This window comes from Charadrius vociferus, unplaced genomic scaffold (genome assembly GCF_000708025.1).
Source record: "Charadrius vociferus isolate BGI_N301 unplaced genomic scaffold, ASM70802v2 scaffold317, whole genome shotgun sequence".
In the NCBI taxonomy this organism is placed as follows: domain Eukaryota; kingdom Metazoa; phylum Chordata; class Aves; order Charadriiformes; family Charadriidae; genus Charadrius; species Charadrius vociferus.
The window spans coordinates 213,171-234,831 of NW_009649193.1; the positions used below are offsets into that span (position 1 = coordinate 213,171).

General features: G+C 41.1%; 1 protein-coding gene across 1 annotated transcript in view; it reads right to left on the reverse strand.

Annotated features, from left to right (window-relative positions):
- PKHD1 (polycystic kidney and hepatic disease 1 (autosomal recessive)) overlaps positions 1-21,661 on the reverse strand; it is a 272,152-nt gene that overhangs the window by 63,605 nt on the left and 186,886 nt on the right. The window contains exons 53-57 of the mRNA XM_009888974.1: positions 19,849-20,003; positions 17,780-17,932; positions 16,534-17,412; positions 15,220-15,382; positions 10,361-10,521 (exon numbers count right to left, since the gene is read on the reverse strand). Of these exons, the coding sequence (XP_009887276.1) occupies positions 10,361-10,521; positions 15,220-15,382; positions 16,534-17,412; positions 17,780-17,932; positions 19,849-20,003 (1,511 nt within the window). The remainder of the gene's footprint in view (positions 1-10,360; positions 10,522-15,219; positions 15,383-16,533; positions 17,413-17,779; positions 17,933-19,848; positions 20,004-21,661) is intronic.

Sequence of the window (21,661 nt, forward strand, 5' to 3'; positions counted from 1 at the left end):
AAAACATTCATATCTCGTCATTCAGATAGCTTGCTAGCTTTGTCCCTCATGTTAGAGCTCTGATTAAGTGGGGAAAAAAAATAAAATAAATCTTGAGTGTTTTGTTGTTTGGGTTTTTTTGATCTGGTATCATTGGATAAAATCTGAACATCTTAAATGTTCCAGTTTTCTATTTCCATGTTTTTGTAGTTACTCAATAATATGCTACAGCAGAGGAGAGTCAGGAGTTAAAGAAACCAGATTCATGTGAAGTGGAACCAATGCTTTATTACAGAGCTGTGGCTGGATTCCCTGGCACCTACCAATGTGCAAAAGTTTTTCCTTTATTTGGGACAGAAAACTGGAGTTTCTCTCCAAAGAACATTTCTTGGTATTCAAGAAATTGATACCAAGGGATATCCCCCTTTGGGGGGACAGAAGGGTTCACTGATAGCGATTTTCTTCCCAGACCCAATTTTTTTTCTTTAACCTGTTGGAGTCTATCATCTTCGAGAACTTATCCATCTACTACTTTTGATCGAAATTGAAAATGGGTTAAAAATTACTGAGTGGGAAATGGCTTACGCATACATACGCACATACACTTCATGATAAATCTCACACTTAAGGAAGCCAACTTTAAAAAGAGGGAGAAACATGATGTAATGACATCAAGAAATTTACTGTGTTTGCCAGGTCAGCTGATATGCTCTTCTGCAAAACTCAGGAATGCAATCCACTGGGCGCCAATCCAGTGGTGCTCTGTGGTGCTCATTCAGACATGTGGCCCCCAGAGGCTGCCCAATGCCCTCTAAAACGGATAAGAAAGCTGCTTTGCTATCCACAGGCCTTGATCAGTCCCACAAAGAGAGGAAAAGAGGAAAAGAGAGAGATATCCCTTGGTGTTTGTGCCTGCTTCTCTTTCAAATGGAATTAATGGTGGTTTAATGGGGTATGAAAGGATGTTTTACTGGAAACAATGAGGAACAATTGTCTAGCTCACGTTTCATTTCACAGGTCATTATTGCATTAAGAAGTAAATCGACCAAGTCCGGTAAATAACAGTCTGTGTTTTGCCCAGAGCTTCAAACCAACAATCTTAGCAGTCACCAACTAATATCTTTGTCATTTTTAACCCTTGCAGGGATCTGCTGGGGGCTAAACAATTATAGTCTTCACCCACCCCTAGCAGGTAAGCATTATTCATTTTATTTCTCATCCCTTCTTCCTGCAAACCCCACGAGGCTGGCTTTTTGCATTGTTGTTTTGTTTATTAGCCAACCTAGCCAACTGTGTGTCTGGTGGCCTTGAAAAACAACACATATTTTAGTGACTGCTGCAGGCGTCTTTAAACAGGCTGCTTCCTCTGCAAAATTAATTGTTGCAAAACGCAGCGCTTCCCCTGTAAAGCTCTGCAAACTAACGCTCAGCAGTTTGGTTGGATTATAGATATGCCTCTAAGATCTAAGGAAAATAATATAGTTATACTTGCAGGATGCAATTCACATTTCTTTCTTTTTTTTTTCTTTAATTGCGTGAACACAGGCATCTAGTCTCCTTAAAGCTAACAGCCATCACGCCTAGAGAGGCTGTACGATGACGATGTAGGCTGCTGTCCTCAGCTCTGTCCCTGACTCACTTGTCCACCTTCCTCGGATTCTCTTGAAGCCTTCTGGGTTGACTATCAATATCAGCAGCTTCTTCCAGAAGGTAGCTAAAAACTGTTGGGATGGCATCTAACAGTAATAAACCCAGATACTGACTCAGACCTGTGGGCATCACTAAAATAGAAATTATAAATAAGAGTGAAACAGTGCCTCGGGAGAAAAGGTATGATGTCTGAGCTGCTGAGCTTTGAGGAGAGGTCCAAGACATGGAACCTGCCTCAGTTTTGGTTCCCTGGTGCTGTAAACTCTGCTCAGACCCTGTACACCATTTTTCATGGGACTAACCTCTACACCTACGTGTTGTACAACCTTTCAACGCATTAGCATTCCACAAGAACAGGCAGACTGGCTGAGAGGAACCAAGCGCATGGCTTGGGAGAGAATCTCTCTGCACTAATTACCTCCCTGGTAGTCACTCCTTGTCTTCATCAGTGGTATTTAGAAAGTCTTAATTACCAAACCTTCCCACTACAACACTCTGGCCTTTGGATCCATAAATCACTGTCAGACCTCAAAGGTTCCTGTGGACCACTGAGCAACCTTACCAAATTTTGAAAATAGGTCCAGAAAGGGCCTTCTGAAGTTATTTGATTCCCCTCCCAGGAAAAGACCATCTCTATCTGGATCATCTAAGGACATTGCATAACTTTCACAGGACTCCACAACCCACTCAGGCAAACTATTCCAGTGTTTCGCTGTCTTTGTTTTAACATTTCCTCCCCCACATCTAAAATTATCTTTAATGACATTTCAGCCCATTATTTCTGATTCTATAGACTCGGGGAGCAATTTATGTCTTTCTACTCCACAGGACTATTCCATATTTTTGAAGGCAGTTCTTAAATCTTTCATCCATCTCTTCTCCTCAAGACTGAGCTACCCACTTTTGCCAGCCTTTCTTCTTACCTTCTGTTCTCCAGATGCCCAATGATTCTTTTCACCTTTAACTGACAGGGTCCTAAATTAGTCCATGGGTGATGTGTGCCTCAGTTACTCAGGTTTCGTGGACCACCAACACTTTATAAATCACAACTTAAGAACCACTACTCTGAAATGCAACCGCATCATGTCAATGATACAAAAGTTTATACTCAGGTCATAGACAACGTTTATATACAGAAAGGTGGATATCAAATCCAGCACTAGACTTATAAATGAAGGTGATGTGGTGTTTTGGGGGCACTGAGCTATTTTTTAGCTTGCAGGGAAACAGATAGGCTCTCCAAGAACTCATAAACTTTAAAAAACGGTGTCTTTTTTTCTAAATAGCTCCCTAAACACAGGAGTTTAGTTTTGAAAATGGCAAACCTGGTGTTTTATCCATCAGAGATTAAGGCTAAAAGGAGAAGCCAAGAATTTCTGACAGCCATTGTAGGTACAAACTATTTGCTGGCATGTCTTCAAAAATAATTGCTATCCTAAGGGCCAAGGTTATCTCCCACAGTCAGGGACCTGACTTTGCAACCATTTTTTCCAAATTTCATTATCACTAATACATACATCCAATTATTTTACATTTTATGCAGCTGAACACTGCCGCATGCCTCTTTAAAAGTACCTGAAGAATTTAGAAAGAAGTAGAAAGGGTGGTACAAAAAGCTGAACTCCATCTGCAGAGGTGAATGCGCAAAATGGATGAGTTTACCCAAGGTTCTTTGGGTTCATCATGAGAAAGGCATTTGATGGTCTCCATGAGAATAAGAAGATAAAGTTTGATAAGCTTATACGTTTGCACATGTAGATGTATATATGTATATAAATATGCATTTCTCTATATTGATTACATGGACAATAAAAAATGCCATTCATCTTACGTGCTAGCTTCAGAATTAAGGAAATAACACCCCTGAAAAGGAAAATAGCTATTTATCAGAGGCTGAGATACAGATGAGTTTGGGGAAAAGTAATTTATAGTATTTCAAAACAGAAGTATCATATGGCCACATCGGCCCCAATGCTGACCCAGTTTGCTCTTTCCCAGTCTCCAAATCTGGTTTATTCTCCATGATTTATGAAAACAAATTATGCAGAGGAGTGTTTTGTCTTGGTAGAGCTATCCCCTGAGGCACAGTATCATGGTGGCATCCAGATGAACTGTGGCCTTCTTTCCCAGTGGGTGGATTCACCACCCAAGGATGTCCCTCACTCTGTTGTGCTGCCCTCGGTGAGCAGAGCTGATCCTTTAAGCAGGTTCAGCCCTCTCACACCTGATGAGCCACCACATAGGTATTAAAGATAGAAGAATAACTTCTTTTCCCTTTGGCTTACTTTAAACCTTGTTCTCCCACGAACATCAAAAAAATCCTCCCAACTTTGTTCTTGTCTTTGGTCTCAACTTAATTAAGGTCTGCTGAAATCTTTACCAGGGATGCATTTTCAGGAAAATTAAGTAAAAGTTACAGGCATTTTCTGACCATATTAGCTTTGGTTTTTATAAAACAGTAGCTTGGTAACAGCTCTTTTAATCTCCTCCATTGCCACTTTCAACCCATTTTGCATGGGCCATTTATTGCAGAAAAAGCAAATTTCTATCTGAGAACAAAAAAATAAAAAAGCTTCAGAGGAAAACAATAAATGTTTCAGGCCAATATTGCATCTGTTTCATTCCTTGCAAATCTACCAAACCTGCATTCTCTTCTCAAGCATCTTTAATTACTACACATGATTATGCATAGCAGGTGTAGCGAATCATAGTCCCTGGAATATTAAATATATATGGTACAACATTTTCACACAGCTTTAACCCTAGATTAGAGTAGCAGCCTGTGTGTCAAAATGATACATTTCCTCAATTATTATTTGCGAATTTTATTCAATAATAAAAATTTACCAGAAGAAAGAAGATTGCGCAAAAAATCCTTGATCCGCACCCCTGGGAATTTGGGGCTGTTCACATCTAGATCTGACATTTTTTCTTATTTGTCATGAAACCTAGCAAACCTCTGCATATTCAGATATGATATTTAACCTCAATACCAAACAATCTTTCAGGGAGTTTTTTACAATAGCTGTTGACAAAATCGAGTGTTTAAATGTCTGTGCAAGATACTTCAGATAAGCAGTTACATATGAAATACCTACCCTTTTATGATCTAGAAAATGTACTGACTACCTCGAGAGACCAAGCAAGGCATTTTATGGCTTTAGATTTGTCTAGATTGACAACAATATAGGAAAATGTAGCCTCAATTATCTGTTGGTCAGATAAAAAGATCAATTGTCTACAACACATTAATCCTCCCACCAACAGATTCCCACTAAAGCTGGCTCTTTTTTTTTTTTCAATAAAGCACTTCTTCAGCATTTTAAATGTTAATAATAATAAAAAAAAAGAAAAGGGGGGGCATTTTTTAATGTTTAAAACCACATGTAGAATGTTAGTGTTCAATAAAGTTCTAAAAAATGCTTCAGGCATGATTTTTAATAACAAAGTAGAATGTAAAATACATTTTTGACTGATTCTAGTTAATGCAACTATACTTTTCAACCTGTTTAAGCAAGGTGGGGTGCTTTTAGATTAAGAGTCTGGCTGTCAGGGTTTTGGAAGGATACGCATTAATTCAATGACTGACCTTGGGTAAGTCACAAATTCTATCCTCTGTCTGGGAAGCTCCTGTCGAAATATATGCCTATCCCACAAGGACATTACAGACCTAAATTTTACTGCTGCTTCTGCTGTATCCAGAGAACTTACAAGAAGGTGTCAGGTTTGTGTAAGGTAGAAAATAAATGCAGTTATGCACAATGAATACAAGGAGAATGTACTGAAAATGGGAAGAAAAAGTTGCACAATAGCTAAATCCTACAGCCTGGAACTTCCTTATCCTTCAGTACATCAGAATTATTCCATTGATTCAAAGTAAGCAGAAGAGAGACTCCACCAGTTACACTATCATAACATAGGATACACAAAGAAATTGCTTTCATGAAAACCCCAGGATCTTTCTGCATCTCTTTAGAAACCAACATGGAATTCATACTGGGAACTCTGAATTATGATTAACAATTTCATGAGACACAAAGAAGTTATTTTTCTGACCAAGTTTGAAACCATGCTAAAGGGGAAGAATAAGAAGAGGAAGGACTCACTTTTGGATTTGATAGCAGACACAGAGATGTCATCATCCCTCTCTTCTCAGCGCTTTTCAGTCTGTACCTGGAGTACAGTGTCCTGTTCTGGTACCCACAGATCAAGAAAGATACAGACAGACTGGAGAGGGTCCAAAGGAGGGCCACAAAGAAGATCAAAGAGCTGGAGAATTTGCCCTGTGAGGTACAACTGAAGGAGTTAGGTCTTTTCTGCCCAGAGAAGAGGAGGCTTAGGGGACCTTGTGACTGTATTCCGGTATTTAAAGGGAGACTGCAAAGAGGATGGAGGCTCTCTCTTCGCAAGGAGTCACATGGAGAAGAAAAGTTGCAAAGGCTACAATTTGCACTATAAGAGGTCTTATCTTGCTATAAGAATATTTTTTTTATACAATGAGAACAAGCTTTCACTGGAGCAACCTCCCCAGGGATGTGGTAGAGTCTCCATCACTGGAGGTTTTCAAGATGCGGTTGGACAGTGTACTAGATAATCTCATCTATGCTCCCTTTCCATGAATGTTTGGACTTAGGCTGTTCTGTGACTCTATGATTATTCAGCCCAAGCTGCTTCAAAAAATGCCCAGAATGTGTCTGCCAGTGGGAAGAAAATATGTGTCTTTGTAGGCTCTAGATTAAAACTTAGAATCATAGAATGGTTTAGGTTGTAAGGGACCTTAAAGCTCACCTATTTCCAACCCCCTTACCATCAACAAGGGCACCTCCCACCAGTACAGGTTGCTCCAAGCCCCATCCAACCTGGCCTTGAACACCTCCAGGGATGGGGCACCCACAACTTCCCTGGGCAATTTGTTCCAGTGCTACTTGAAATGCTTGGATTCATCTCTCAGACATCCATGTATCAGCCCACCTGGCTTCTGCCCTTAAGGTGTGAATCTCTCTTTGTTCACCAGAGAGAACATGGGAGGCAATGGAAGCGGGGTCAGATGAATCTTTTACCAAGCTTTGGTCCTCAGCTACCTTTCCACTGAGGGAAGAAAACGAACTTCAGTGTCTCTGGGAGTTGACTATTGTTGGGTTACAGACATTGTCATGAGGCAGTACAGTAACAGAGTCTTATAATTATTGCAGATAGACAGCAAATGCTTGAAATTCGATCTACAGAACGATGGCTGTATCAGCAATCCTTTGTGGAATGCGGGTTTTAACCTGGACACAGGAACTGGTTGAGTGCATGAAGTGTTCACTTATCCTTCATTCTTCAGCTAGACACACTCGTGTTTATTGCTAATTCTGCTGTAGAGCTTGTGATGCTGGTATTTCCTGCAGAATTTAGTGCTCCAGGCCTGGCCCCAAGCTCTTTTGTAAGAGGTTTAGTATAGAGATGAGTTTTGGGAGAAAAACATTTTGTCATCCAAAAATGGCAGCTCAAAGAGATTAAAATAATTACAAATTCATGTTAAACTCATTAAATTGTTTTGGATAATTTGAAAAATGATACTGTGAAAGTTCCTCATAAATGATTTAGGGGCAAGGGGTGTTGGAAAACATTTCATTCTAAACTTTTGCAGCATTATATTTAAAAGAACAAAAAAAAGAGCAAAAAGTACTCAGATTAAAAAATAATTGTGCTTTGTTTGACTTAAAACCACTTTTGTTGTTGCTCTTTTTTCTTTGAGTTGAAATAATGATAACTAAAATCTTGGATCTATTCCTCTTTGGGGTTTTTGAGGGTTTTTTTTCTGAATTCTGTGGTTTATCAAAAACTTCAGTTTTACAGGAACAACTCTGCTTCTACAGAAAGCCACAAAAAAAAAAAAGAGCTGATAAAAGATCAAACACGGGAGGCAAAATATCAGGCACACAGGAAGACAGAAGAAAAAAAAAAAAAAGTGGGTACATAATTAAATACACATAGCATGGCTTGCTCCTGCCCAGCTACAGTGAGCAGGACTCAGGAAGTCAAGTGGTTCCTCCTTGCCTATAGCATATATGCACACATACATTTACACAAATAATATATTACATATATCCTATACCGATTGCGTCTTCAATAAAAGACATCATATGAATTCAGCAACATCAATATCGTACTGAATTATCCACTGTGCCCCAGTTACGGCTCTGACAGCCTCTTGCCTCTGGTATTCTTCTGGGAAAACATCTTCCTGGCTTTTGTCTCCCTGAAGTACGTTGTGTGTTTTGGTTTGCTCCCTCTGGAATAATCAAAATATCTAGAAATGGCTAAGGGCCAATAACATCAAGCTGATTGTCCAAACTGGAAACTTAAAGGGCATATATATGTGCATCTGGATGAAGGTGTAATCAAGAGGATGTAGAAAGCCACAGCTTTTGAGTCTCAAAGAAACTTGTGACCCTGAACTGTGGAAGTGGCAAGGATGTTGCGTAGTTACCTGAAAAGACTATCACCTCCTATTTCTGTGCTTAGTTAGGCGAGTAGAGCCATAACCACTGCATTGCAGTGCTGTGTTGAAGCTACTGGAGATGGTCAGAATTATCCAGGTTTAACAGCGTACCAGGTGGATGTGCAGGTGGGAGGATCAGCGGGTGGGTCTTATCTACCCATATAACTTAAGTACCAAATGCTCGCCTGGATCCAGGACAGGTAGAACTCCAAGGGCCGAATTCTACTTCACAGCATCATAATGCCATCATCATCACTGGTCTTGAAGCACTGTCATGCCAAGGGGGAATCTGGCCCCACAGAAGGTCTGTGGGAGCAGGAAAGGCCAGCGTTTTCTCCTGTCTGTCCAGCGTGGGAGCCTGCATTGTGCTGTGCAAAATGCTCTGTGCTACAACTTCCAAGATGGAGAAGGAGGGAGGAGAGAGGGGAAGACGACGACCATGAATTCACCTTAGCATCAAGCTGTGCCTTTCCAAATGTCAACCTCAGGATGAAAGGAACTGCAGGTCAGAATGGGAAATGCAGAGGAATTAAACACACGATTGCGAGGGGGAGGGAAATCCCCATTCATATTTGGGCAGCAAGAAGAAAACACAGCAATTTTGTTATAGCCTCAGAGGCAGGCAGCATTTACCATATGCTGTCGCCTCCATTACAGGAGGAGATAAACCCTGTGGAGTGCAGGTTGCACAGTCAGTGCGGTTTAGATGGTGGGGATTGCTGGCATGCGTACGACTGTGTGCCAGCGCGTGCTAGAAAATGGTGTGAATTTAAACAAAATCCAGGTTTCTGTATGTAAAAGTATGCGCGTATTAATGTGCAGGTGCTAAGTGGTAACACCGATCAGGTATTAGCTCTTGCATGCGATTCGTAATCAGGGCAGAGAAGGTAGAGTAAAAACCAGTGTGTTTGCACCTAGACAACACATTAATCAGCCCTGTAAGCAGCCAGTCAGAGCGGGATCCTTAGAGGAAAAGCCTTTACTGGATACACATTAGACATTTTGTTTAAAGATTAAAGTTCTTCTCGTGTTTAATCAGTTTTAGAGTGGGATGGAAAACAGGATTAATTACAGTCCCTTCCATCAGTCTCCCATACCGCTGGAGTCACAAATGATGCGCCTTTTCAGCAAAATGGCCGCCATGAGCAGCAGGCGCAGGAAACGCTAATTGTAATTAAAGAATTTATTTGGAATCAGCGAGCAGAGTTTTAATCAGGATGAGAACGGAGCCTTGCTGTGTGAACCTTCAGAAAGTGGTTACTGAGCAGAATGGGCCTTTTTAAACCAGAGAGAGGGGTCTTTAAACTTCTGGATCGGGTTTTCAGCTTGATTATCTCCTCAGTGGGGTATGGATGAAAATCCTCACTGGGCCAATTATTGTTATTATTTTGCACTTACGTAGCATTGACATGGCATGTCTTAATGCTCTCAGAGGACTTGTAGTGTGCCCCTCACTACAAGAGAGACATTGAAGGGCTGGAGTGTGTCCAAAGAAGGTGAGAGGTTTGGAGCACAAGTCTTATGAGGAGCAGCTGAGGGAACTGGGAGTGTTCAGCCTGGAGAAAAGGAGGCTGAGGGGAGACCTTCTCGCTCTCTACAACTCCCTGAAAGAAGGGTGTAGTGAGTCAGTCTCTTCTCCCGAGTAACAAGAAATAGGACAAGGGCAAATGGCTTCAAGTTGCGCCAGGGGAGGTTTAGTATGGAAATTAGGAAAAATTGCTTCATTGAAAGGATTATCAAGCATTGGAACAGGCTGCCCAGGGAAGTGGTGGAGTCACCATCCCAGGAGGTATTTAAAAGATGTGTAGATTTGGTGCTGAGGGACATGGTTTAGTGGTAACTCGGCATTGCTAAGTTAACAATTGGACTTGATGATCTTAAAACTCTCTTCTAGCTCTAATGATCCTATGATTCTATGACATACCTGCAAAGGGCAGATATGTCCTGGTCTGGTCTTAAAATGAATGAATTAAACCCTAAAGGGACTAAGAATACCAGGTGATGTGATTCTGCAAGAAGGCAGGGAGGCACTGGTGGACACAGAACTGTGCAGTGACACCTCCCAGACTCCTACACTGTAATTCGTTACCCCCATCATGATCCTGGAAAGGCATCACACAATCTGGGACCACCACCATCTCGACCTCAGTGGTGGATCTCGATGAAAGCCTGGGGTAAACTCATACCGCATGGCTCAAATGTATGCGTGACTTTGAAAGCACTCCAGATAGCACAGGTACTTACCAGCTTGCAAGTAGAACTGTGTCCATTCAAATTCTGACTGTGGGAAAACAGAAACAGGTGGTTCTAGGTCCAGGACACCTCCATCCAAATCCTTGAAAAGGGCCTTCCTTGATCCTTTGCATCTCTTTTCAGAGAACATAGTGTCTTCAGAGGTCTGTACACTGACAGGTAGGAGAGGTAATGTTATTATGAAGAAGACAGCAAAGTAAAAACATTGTGCTGTTACTTGTAATTTGTTTACACTGGCAACAAACGCTTCTGCAGATACACACAACATCTTGGTATTTACTATGTGAACTCACACGCCCAAGAAAAGAAAAAAATATAAAATAAGTGAAAAATGAATGAAACCTAAGTATTTCAGTAGGTTTGGCATATATTTCAAAAAATTCTGTAGCAATATTTATATTTCAGCATGTTTGTACCCAAACTGACAAAGAAAACAAGCCAACATCCTCTGTCTCTGAATGTTGGTTGGATTTCGACAAAGAAAGTCATCTTGTTTCCAGTATAATTTCTAACCCCAAATGTCGTTCTCTCTGGGGTTTGTTTTGGCCAGTGTAGACCGTCACGGTCGTTGGAGCCAGCTATAAAAGTTGCGGCTTGAATATCCCTGGTTCTCTCTTGGATCTCCTGATTTGAGGAACTTCAGTGAATCAACCATCAATATCCATACGCCATTAATTTTTGACCTATGGATGATGAAGACTGTAGCGGTTATCGTACCAGGTGACCAGGAATATCTCTGCTGCAGTATGAAGTACTGATATCATAGAAACATAGAATGGGTTAGGTTATAAGGGACCTTTAAAAGCCATCTAGCCCAACTCCTCTGCAATGAGCAGGCACATCTTCAACCAGACCAGGTTGCTCAGAGCCCAATCCAACCTGACCTGGAATGTTTCCAGGTATGGGGCATCTACATCTCTGAACAACCTCGGCCAGGGTTTCACCACTCTCATTGTAAAAAAATTCTTCCTTATATCTAGTCTAAATCTTCCCTTTTCTAGTTTAAAGCCATTACCCCTTGTCCTATCACTACAGGCCCTGCTAAAAAGTTTGTCCCCACCTTTCCTGTAGGTCCCCTTTAAGTGCTGAAAGGATTCAATAAGGTGTCTCCAGAGCCTTCACTTCTCCAGGCTGAACAACTCCAACTCTCTCAGCCTGTCTTCATAGCTGAGGTGCTCCAGCCCTCTGATTGTCTTTGTGGCAGTCCTCCAGACTTGCTCCGATAGGTCCATGTCCTTCTTACGTCGGGACCCCCCGAGCTGGAGGCAGCACTGCAGGGGGGTCTCCCCAGAGCGGAGCAGAGAGGCAGAATCCCCTCCCTTACCCTGCTGGCCACACTCCTTTTGATGCAGGCCAGGATGCCAGTGGCTTTCTGGGCTGCGAGCACACATTGCTGGCTCATGTTGAGCTTCTCATCAACCAAGAACCCCAACTCCTTCTACTCAGGGCTGCTCTCAATCCATTCTCCACCCAGCATCAATTTGTGCTTGGGATTACCCTGACTCACGTGCAGGACCTTGCACTTGGCCTTGTTGAACTTCCTGAAGTTCACACAGGACCACTTCTCAAGCCTGTCCAGGTCCCTCTGGATGGCATCCCTTCCCTCCAGCATGTTGACCACTCCACACAGCCTGGTGTCATTGGCAAACTTGCTGAGGGTGCACTCAATCCCAACATCCATGCCACCAATAACAATGTTAAATAATACTGGTCCCAGTACCAACCCCTGAGGAATGCCACTCATGACTGCTTGCCACTCAAACATAGAGCTGTAGATATCAATTTTTTGGGTGCAGCCATCCAGCCAGTTCCTTATCCACTGAGTGGTCCATTGGTCAAATCCATGTGTCTCCAATTTTGAGACCAGGAAGTCATGTGGGACGGTGTCAAATGCTTTGCACAAGTCCAGGTAGATGATGGTACAGGCATTTCTCTTCAAATTCACCAGGTGATGGATTGTTTATTTTTTTCTTCCAGATTGCTGTGTGTTGTCCATAGTACTTTGTTAAAAAGCATCAGTTGCCCACTAGTACCTGTTTGCCTTGTTCTGACCACTGCACTCTGGAATTGGGGAGTGGTCTGAAGGGTCAGGAAACTGCACCTTCCCATAAGCACCTAAGCTGATGCAGGAGAAAGCATGAAGGAAGGTGAAATGGCAAAAAATATGAGAGAGGAAGCCACCAGGCAGCACACATCTTAAATAAAGAAACTTGTGCTAGAAATTTAGAGAAGTTTGTTGCAGGTCAAGGAGCCACTTAACATTGCTAGCGTAGAAGCAACCTTGAAAGAGAAAACATATTCTAATAGGACACAGGGCAAAAGGATTAATGTGTTTACAAACCTGTTTTGGTTTTGTTTTGTTTTGTTATTTTTTCATACCCAGGTGTTTGGAATTGCATCTGAAAAGATTATTGTCCTAATTTGTGTTCTAATAAAAAACTTGGGTTTAGAGGTTCAGTGTCATTTTAGTGGATTTGATGGGCTTAAAGTGATGTGTACATAGACCTCACCTCAAAGCTATGCCTGAGTCACACATATCTAGTAGTAAGTGATTATTCAACCGGTACTGTTTCCCATACAATGAATAGCTATTTCTGTCTTTCTAATGACAGTCTCAGGTCCTAAGAATAGAATTAGATCATACTTGAGAACAATACTAATAAGATAAGAGAGTTTCAGAGCATTAGACCGAAGTTGAATAAAGCTCTTTTTGGATGGCACAATAATGTATCTCAGCAAGCTACATCTAATTTTCAAATAAGTTTATCAAATTTTACCATCAGTATACTCTTAGGAGGAAATTATAAGTGTAGTAGCTTGAAACAGCCAGAAAAACCTATGAATTTCTCTGTTCATCATTAAAGACTGGCTTCCACAGAGAGAGATATCTGCAACAGGACAGGTTCGTTGGAGGTGAATTCACCGCATCTGAGACGTATATAGGACAGTTGAGAAAAATAATTTCCTAGACAAGTGTCTCTATTGACTACAGAATGAGTTTAGTGTCTTCTTTAGATTGCATACCTAATTTTTGGATCACTGAAGTGTAGTGAGCTGAATCACATATGGAGGGTCTGAAGTGCTTTTAACTGTGTTTTGGCTAAAGGTTTACCACAGCTTAAAGGAACTACCCAACTGGTTATAGCACTCCTATTACAAAATACAGTGAGATACAATGACTTGTAATCCAGCAAAGTCCATGGAAACATCTGCAGATTGCTCCATGGATAGACATTAAGTCCTGAAAAAAACCTTAGAATTTCTTGGGCTTAGGTTGGAAAAACCCAATTATTGACATTTTGAATGAGGCAAACAGATATAGGCAGAGTTTTACAGTAAGGGCAGAGAAACAAAGGGGTCAATGCCCCCAATTAACACAGGTCAAAAGAGGTGGAGAAGAAAGACAGCTCCGCTGATGCTGACAGCTAATTCAATTCTTGAACGTCTCTCAGAAGATCCAGCATTTCAGCTGGTTAGGTCTACCAGTGGGACAAGCAAAGTACTTCATGGTCCTGCCATATTCCCTGATGTTTCTATTTCCTCTCTTGCTTTAAGGCAGTGCTCACCTTCCCTTTGACAGCACATATCCATCAAGATATCCCTTCAGGACGCTGAAGCAGAACAATGCAGCCACAGCCTGGATCAAGCTCAGGTGGATTAAATAAATGCATGCAGATAATGCACGAGGAGCACTGAGAGATGTAATCTCCCTCAGAGGTTTACCAGACTACTAAGAAAGCATTCAGTAATTCGTGTGTATTCATCATGTTTGAAAATCACCAGCTCTTGCAGCGGACTGCGTATTCGGCAGCTCGCTAGTAGCATAATATTGTGGGATGGATACCAGAGTGAAACATAATGGGAGCTGACAAGCTGGACAGGTCTCAGAAATCTACACGCAAACTAACGCCCAGAGCAAAAAAGCAAAAATATAGAATAAAATAAAAATTCTGGCAGAAGGCTGGAGGGGGTCTAAACATAGCAGTGTGGGACACCTCCAATTATTTTTGACTGGCAAATGAAGTCCATGCTGGATTTTTTTGCGACTTCAAGGCTTTCCTGACATAGCCCCTGTAGTGTGTTCACCGGTTGTAATAAATAAATAGGCACGTGGTTTCCATTGGATGTGTTATGTTTAAACCGCTGCAACCAGCAATGACTTAAGGATACAGACAAAGCTCTGCCCTCCCTCCTCCATGTTCTTCCACACGCAGATGATATTCTCCCTGGGCAGGAGCAGTTCTGGCAATCATTTGACATCTCACAGCCTGTCTGGTACTGATCAACATTTCTGATGTGATCTCGCAGGCAAAAATCAAGCTCCGCTTCCCCGACCAAAAGGACATTCCCTGTCTCAGGGTTTTTTGCTGGAGGTGCTGACATTTTCTGAAGCCTGAGGCTGAGAAGCCAGAGATGCTCAGGATGGAGTTTTGAGAAATGGGATATGTGAAGCCTGCTTTGTTATGCGAATGTCAGTAAAAGGGGAAATCCAAAAGGATTGGTCTGGAGATGCACCTTGATGGAATCTGAACCTCAAATTTAAAATAAAAAAAAAAAATGCCTGAAAGTAAGGTTGGTTTTTTCCTTTTCTTCTTTTCTGGATTCAAGTTTTTATGCATATGTTTGTTTGATGTCTGAGCTTGTTCATTTTTGCCAGACAAGAGCAGAGACAGAGACAAAGCAAGGGACTGCTCTGCAGATAGACATCCAGTCTAAACCAATTGCTTAGACTCTTTGTAAGACAATACAAAAAGACAGCTGATACAAACAGAGGTGAGGATAGTCCCAAAACTGTAGGTGCTTTTTTTGCACAAACCATTGAAAAAGATGTTCAAAATGAAGCGTATTACCTGGTTGGGTTGAAGTAGAACTTGTTCTTCTCATTGACATGTAGCATCCTTGATCCCTCCGCTGTGATAAGGGGCATGATGCCTAAATGGTCAGCATTTGACATGATGCAGACATCCCTGTCTTCACTGTAGCAGCTCTTTGTAAAACCAGTAAAGGTGACTTCTGCCAGGGATGAAGAGAAAATCAAGTGAGGAAAAGTGGTTAGAGGAGTGCCAGAACTAGAGAGAGAAAGGCTTTGCTCTATGACATTTTCCATGTTAAATTGCCCCCACATATATATGTACACAAATAGCTTTTAAATCAGACTAATTGCATTGATCATAGATCTTCGCTTGGCTTTAGAATATTCCATAGATGAGTTACACCTTAAGTTGACACAAACCAAGTCATGCCCATAGGAAACAAAATCAAAGGATCTAGTGAGAAAGAAACAAAAGCAAGAGTGATTCATAAATTTTCATTTGAATTGGTAAGAACCAGTTTAATGACAACCTTCCTTGGATGGTTTATCGACTTGCCAGTTGTTAATATAAGATGAGCTGGGTCTGGTGACATGTGCTGGGCTCTGGCACTGAACCCTTGTGCAGCCACAAAATCCATGCTTTGCCACAAATATTCTGTGAGACCCTGGGCAAGTCTATCTGTCTTTCTCTGTCTCCCTTATTCTTCAGTAAAAAGAGGTTAATATCTTTTCTTACAAAAGAAGGTAGCGGTGAGGGCTAAAGACATTAAAAATTGGGAAATATTTAGATCCCACCACAGCACCCAGCTATCTAGGTTCTGCTATATGCAAATATTACTCTGGGGACTGTAAAATTCATTTGAACCAAAGACGCTGGATATATAACTGACTTTTATCCCTCTTGTACAATCCCCTATAACAATAAAAGCCATAACTGTTTCTGTGCAGCTGTAGTCATTATGTTTCACGCAAATTCTATACAAAGTGTGCTATTCACTTCTCAAACTTGGTATGTTTATTTAGCTAGCGGTAACTGTAGATCAGAGAGATGAATCAAGTGGAAAAATAGATAGCACAGAAGGCAGGCGTGTTTGAGGTAAAACATATACATTAGCACATGACATAATTATATGGCAATAGATTCAGGAAGTGAAAAGTACCAAATAATTATTTTTTTTTAATTAAACTGTATCGAACTGAAGCAGAATTCTGTTATTAATTCCACTGAGGCTCATATTTCCCCACCACGTTCATTTGTGGGTGTGGAAGGCTGCAACTTCAATTGGAAAAATGTAACGAGTGAAGCAAAGCAGTGACAGAATAGTCTGGCCAGTGGACATGGAAGACCAACCTTTTAGCTTCATGAGTCCCAGAACTTTTGGACAATGCCCAGTTTTGTGCCATGGGTTATCTGGCCTTTGGCTGGGAACAGTGGTGAATGTAGGCCATAAAATCCCAACACGACCTCCTAGAGGGTAGTATGGTGGTCGATCCTGGGCTGTTAGATCAGCTGACTGAGGCTTGATCCTGTCTCTGATGCAGTCAAAAGCTGAGCTTGTGGCAACAATGACGGAGTTTCTAAGTTCTATGAATCTTTTCCCCGTGTGGCATTGCTTGGCGTAGAGGCAGTACACTACTGGCATAAGACCCACAGTGTTGTCCACCAAGACCACATTGTCCACGATGACACTGCTTCCAAGGTGGAACATGACGCCATAGTCATAATTCTTATAGGATAGAAAACCTGTGATTCTAGTGCAGGTCTGAAATCCATCTCCCCGGTACAGATGAATACCATGGAGACTTGAATGGGCCACGTTTGCCCTGCAATGCTCTCCATCTAGCAAACAGTCTTGGCCCCTGATGTGGAAGCCAATTCGCTCAGATCCTGCCACAGCATTGCCACAGAGGGAGACCCCAATGGCAAGGTTCACCTTGATGCCAGCAACCCAGTTTAATAAGCCTTCTGGCTGCCTGCTCAGAATAACAAGGTTCCTGATGAGAGAATGATTTTGCCCTTCCAAATCGATGCCAGCTCCGACTGTGTTGAACACCATGTTATCATGCAACAAGATCCAGTTACTCATCACTGCTTTAATGCCAACTCCGCAGCTGCCATTTATGCTGGATGACACCACCGAGGACCCTTGGGATATATTCCTGAATTCAATGGCAGAAAGCTGAGGAGGCCCAAAGTTCAAAAATTCAGTATTTAAGAGTTGAAGGACACCTGCAATGAGATAACTCTAGTGAAATAAAAGCTTATAAATTTATGTGAAAACTGGCAAGAATGACACCCATTTAAACAGCACTCAGGCATATAATGGCAGGTAGTCTTTGTCAGTGTATTGCCAGCAATAGTTATTTGTTCATAAAAGTATAAATAAAGTTATAGTAAAAAACAGCTAACCACAGAACTGCCCCTCCTCAAATATATCCCATTATTTATGAAATATTACTAGTAGTCATGTTTCACACATGTCACCCAGTCACAGTTTGCTTAGAATTCACACAGGCGAATGGATACATCTGTTGTTAGACAGTCCTTTCTTGGGCTGAACTGGTCTGGTGGATGAGGACAGGTGAGTCCCCACTACCTTCAAACTCTGTCCCACTTGAGTCTGTAAAACGTCCCACCAGCATCCTCCCAGCGCAGGCCACATCAGACTTGATCTGTACGTTGCGTGTTAGGAGTCCAACCTCTGCAGCCAAAGGGATGCGTCTACCGTCTTCTGTGTCATGGGAACGCCCTGGGGAGTTTCAAGAGAGAAAATGTGATAAGTGTCTATCATACCTATAAACCAGTGCTTTGAGGGACATAAAGCCTGACAGCTTGTGCACAGCTTCTCTGCAGAATCTGCACTGACATTCAGGTGTGTTTTTCCTCCAGCACAATCTACATGCATCAACACAAAAAGAGAAAGGCCACCTGCCCATCAAATATTCGCCATGCCCTTATATTTAACCAACATATTTCATTTTTAGAAGAAGAAGGTGCTAAATCTTTTCCCTGCGGTGTACAGATGCCAAATCAATGAAGAGATTCACACTTCATTTTTTCTAAGCTATATGTGCTGGGGTTATTCTTCAGTACACTGCAGAGTTGATGTCTATGAATACTTGTTAGGATCAGACCAATGACAATGCTAAAAAAAACAATTTGCTACAGAGTCTTGGTTGCTGGTGTTTTCTAAAGCAAAGTCACTCAAAATGAGACTTTTGAGACAGCTTATGCAGGTGTCTTGCTTGGAATTCATCCCAGCTGACTTTGGGTACTACAGATATGATTTAGTTACCCAAACTGTTTTTATGTACAATGGAGAGCAATAGGCAATTCTCAAGTGCAATTTTTTATCTATTTTATACATCTGCTTTAGGGGGACAATCGAGCAGTATGTATTGTTCTGCTTTGATTATCAAGGGAGCTGAGAGCGACTAGCTCGTCTGTGAATATTTACTGTAGATATCTACATTTGCCCAGGTGAATGCCAGTAATCTTACTTCTCCCATCAGTCCTTTTTTTTTTTTTTCAGCTATATCTAACAACTGCTGCAGTACTCAACGTGTATGTAATCATTTCATCTCAGGATACACTTACTATATCTACATTATCAAAGAAAATAGGTTAAGAAACGTTCTCTGGCCCCAAGACTGACCAGCAGGTTTCTTCCTTCCCTCGCAAAAGAAGAAAGGCTGTGCATAAACAACTGGAAATGGGGTCTAGACGTGCTGTCCTTTAAACTGCATTTTTTTTTTTTTAAATGCAATTGTCATACAAAACTGTGCCATGGGAGCTACTATCAATTAACACTATGGATAATTGCAGAACAGGGCTCAGTTCCAAGCGAAACTGTGTTTACTAGCATGGGTACAGCCATTTAAAACACACAATGTTTCTGAACCTTTTTATCCATCGTACTAACTTCTGGGCCGACTAGCTTGAATAAAGATTAAATTAAAAAAATATTGCTATGCATAGGAAAAAACCCTGGGTTTGGAGCTTCAGAGTTTGACCTGTTAATAACAAGACTTTTATTTTTGTTAAATATATGGTAATAAATTTACTTTATAGGCTGAAGTAAAATTAAATAAATTATCAACAGTGTATCTCTTTTCCCAGTTAAATACAGTTCCCATGTAATCTACACAGGAAGTAGAGTTATATACAGATTTTATGTTTATTTACATATTAGATTACAAATACATTCATTTCATGCCATGGAGTTGATAAAATTTTGCACTTGCAACTCCATGAGTATAATTATTTTGCAATTTGAACAAAAGGTTGGTTTTTATTTTTATTTTTTCAGGTTTTGGCACACCACAGAAATTGTGTAAATGACCTAAAAAAATAATAATCTGTATTTAGATTTTTCCTTTAAAATTTCAGTTACTTTCTCTCTCTGTTAGCCAGTTCTACTTAAAATGTGAAACACCAGGAAGTTTTCCGAAAGTGTTCAGCTCTGAATTAATTCTCTTCCCAGAAATTCATGTTAGAACCAGCTATTTTGTGCAATTTTGAACATCGCATTTTCAATATGAAAAAAGCATATGGAGAAAGAACTGAAGATACCTCAACAAAGTAGAATTGGTCTTGCTGAGATCTGAAATGGGAAGTCTATGCTTCAGAAGAAAACCCTCTCCAATGGAAAGACAGATTTCTTACCAATATGACTGTGCAGAAGGCGTTCATGAGTTCTTATGCTATGACCATTGACTTCTTTAAGTGTAACTACTTCAGCTTGGTGGGCTTCGTAGGAGGAAGAGCTGATCACAATACCCCCACCATGATTCCAATCCACTTCATCTTCCACAAAAATCCTGTAACGCCAAGATATTAAGTTAATGTCATTACATTTATGAGAGTTATACTCACAGATTTCCTAAAAAAGGAACAACAGTTTTGCCTAGGCAGATCTCAGAACGAATCCACAGGCTAAGCTCTAGGAAAAGCCCCTTTAGGGCTTTCTGCAAAAACAGATGTCTAAAATATGTGGGAGGAATTTCTTCCTGAAACTTTTATTATACCGTTGATTAACAAGGGATACAGTTCCAGCGGAGAGTTACAGGGCTCAAGTAGGTCACCTAACAAAGATGTGTCAGATGAATTTTGGTGCCAGGAATACCCTACAGAGCTGAAAGTCAACTTTGGACTTAAACACCGAAACGTAGGTGTCTATGTGTAGGGGTATGTGTGTGTGCACTTGGCATTTAAGCTTCTGCTACAGGTGATCAGTACTGTCAGTAGCGTGTAGAAGGCAATTCAGCTCTCTCTGAATTTGGAACACAGAACAGGATTTGATTGCCTGTGCCAGAGGACCTGTTGCTATCTGAGGTCTTCCAGGATACCTAAGGCATCAGCTGGTAGATATGATAGGACTTGTTCATGCAACATTCCTGGAGACACAGGTGGAAGCCATGGAGGGGATTCAAAGGCATCTCAGATGAACCCAAAAGCACCCCAGATGAGACCAAAACCTATGTTTATATACTTGAATCCTGACCTTGGCAGTGGAATAGCCCTCTAGGCTCCAGTACCTACAACTCCACTGACTTGAATGGGAACTTAAACACCAAAGTTATAATTTTAGTTCAGTTTTTTTTTTTAGCTTCACATACAAACAATAAAAACACCTAGTGAAAGCAAAACTGATAATGATCAGTGTTTACAGATACTGGATAAACACCCGAAGGGTCCTGTTACAGGGTGACTGGTGTTGACCAGGTGATTATCTGTACTCTTCAGGTAATTGTTGAGAAAATAGACCACTGAATGAATTCAGAGAACGCTTCATCATGGACTCGAGAATAATCAAAGTGCAGAGAGAAAGGGAAGTCCTAAAGAGATGTAACTAGCAAGCTGTGTGGCCAAGTTTTCCTAGTGCCGCATCTCACAGTTTTTTTCAAAGATGAGGAGGCTCAAGATGAGTACTTCCAGTTTTCAGCACCTGTGAACATTCAGTAGAGAAGTCTACCATTTTGTAAGATGCTAATCCATTGAAATACTAATTCCGGTTTTCCCTGCAAGCAAATATGTACTTTTTTTTCTCTCCTTCTTTTTGAAAACCTAAGTCCTTCCCTAACTCATGTGCTGATTCATGCTGGAAAATATATATAGCACCTTCTCTCAGCCAATAAAAAAGCCACTTCCTTTAGCTTTTGTATTCTGACACTGACTTGCCTATTTCCTGTATCTAACTGCATTAACTCTTAGCTGGCTATCAGTAAAGTTTTCATGATAAATAGTTTTGGGTTTGGTGGTGGTTTTTTTTTTTTTTTTCTTCTTTCTTTTAACAAGGGAAACAACTGTTTGTGCCATATTTAAGGTGGATGAACGAACTCCAAATATTTGCATCTTAGCACCTCATGATACTTCATATAAAACATCTGGGCAGCAGACCAGCACTAGCCTGGATCCATTTCATCCAAGTATTTAACTGTCCTGCTTCAGTCAGGAATCTGCTTAGTCAGAACTCCCA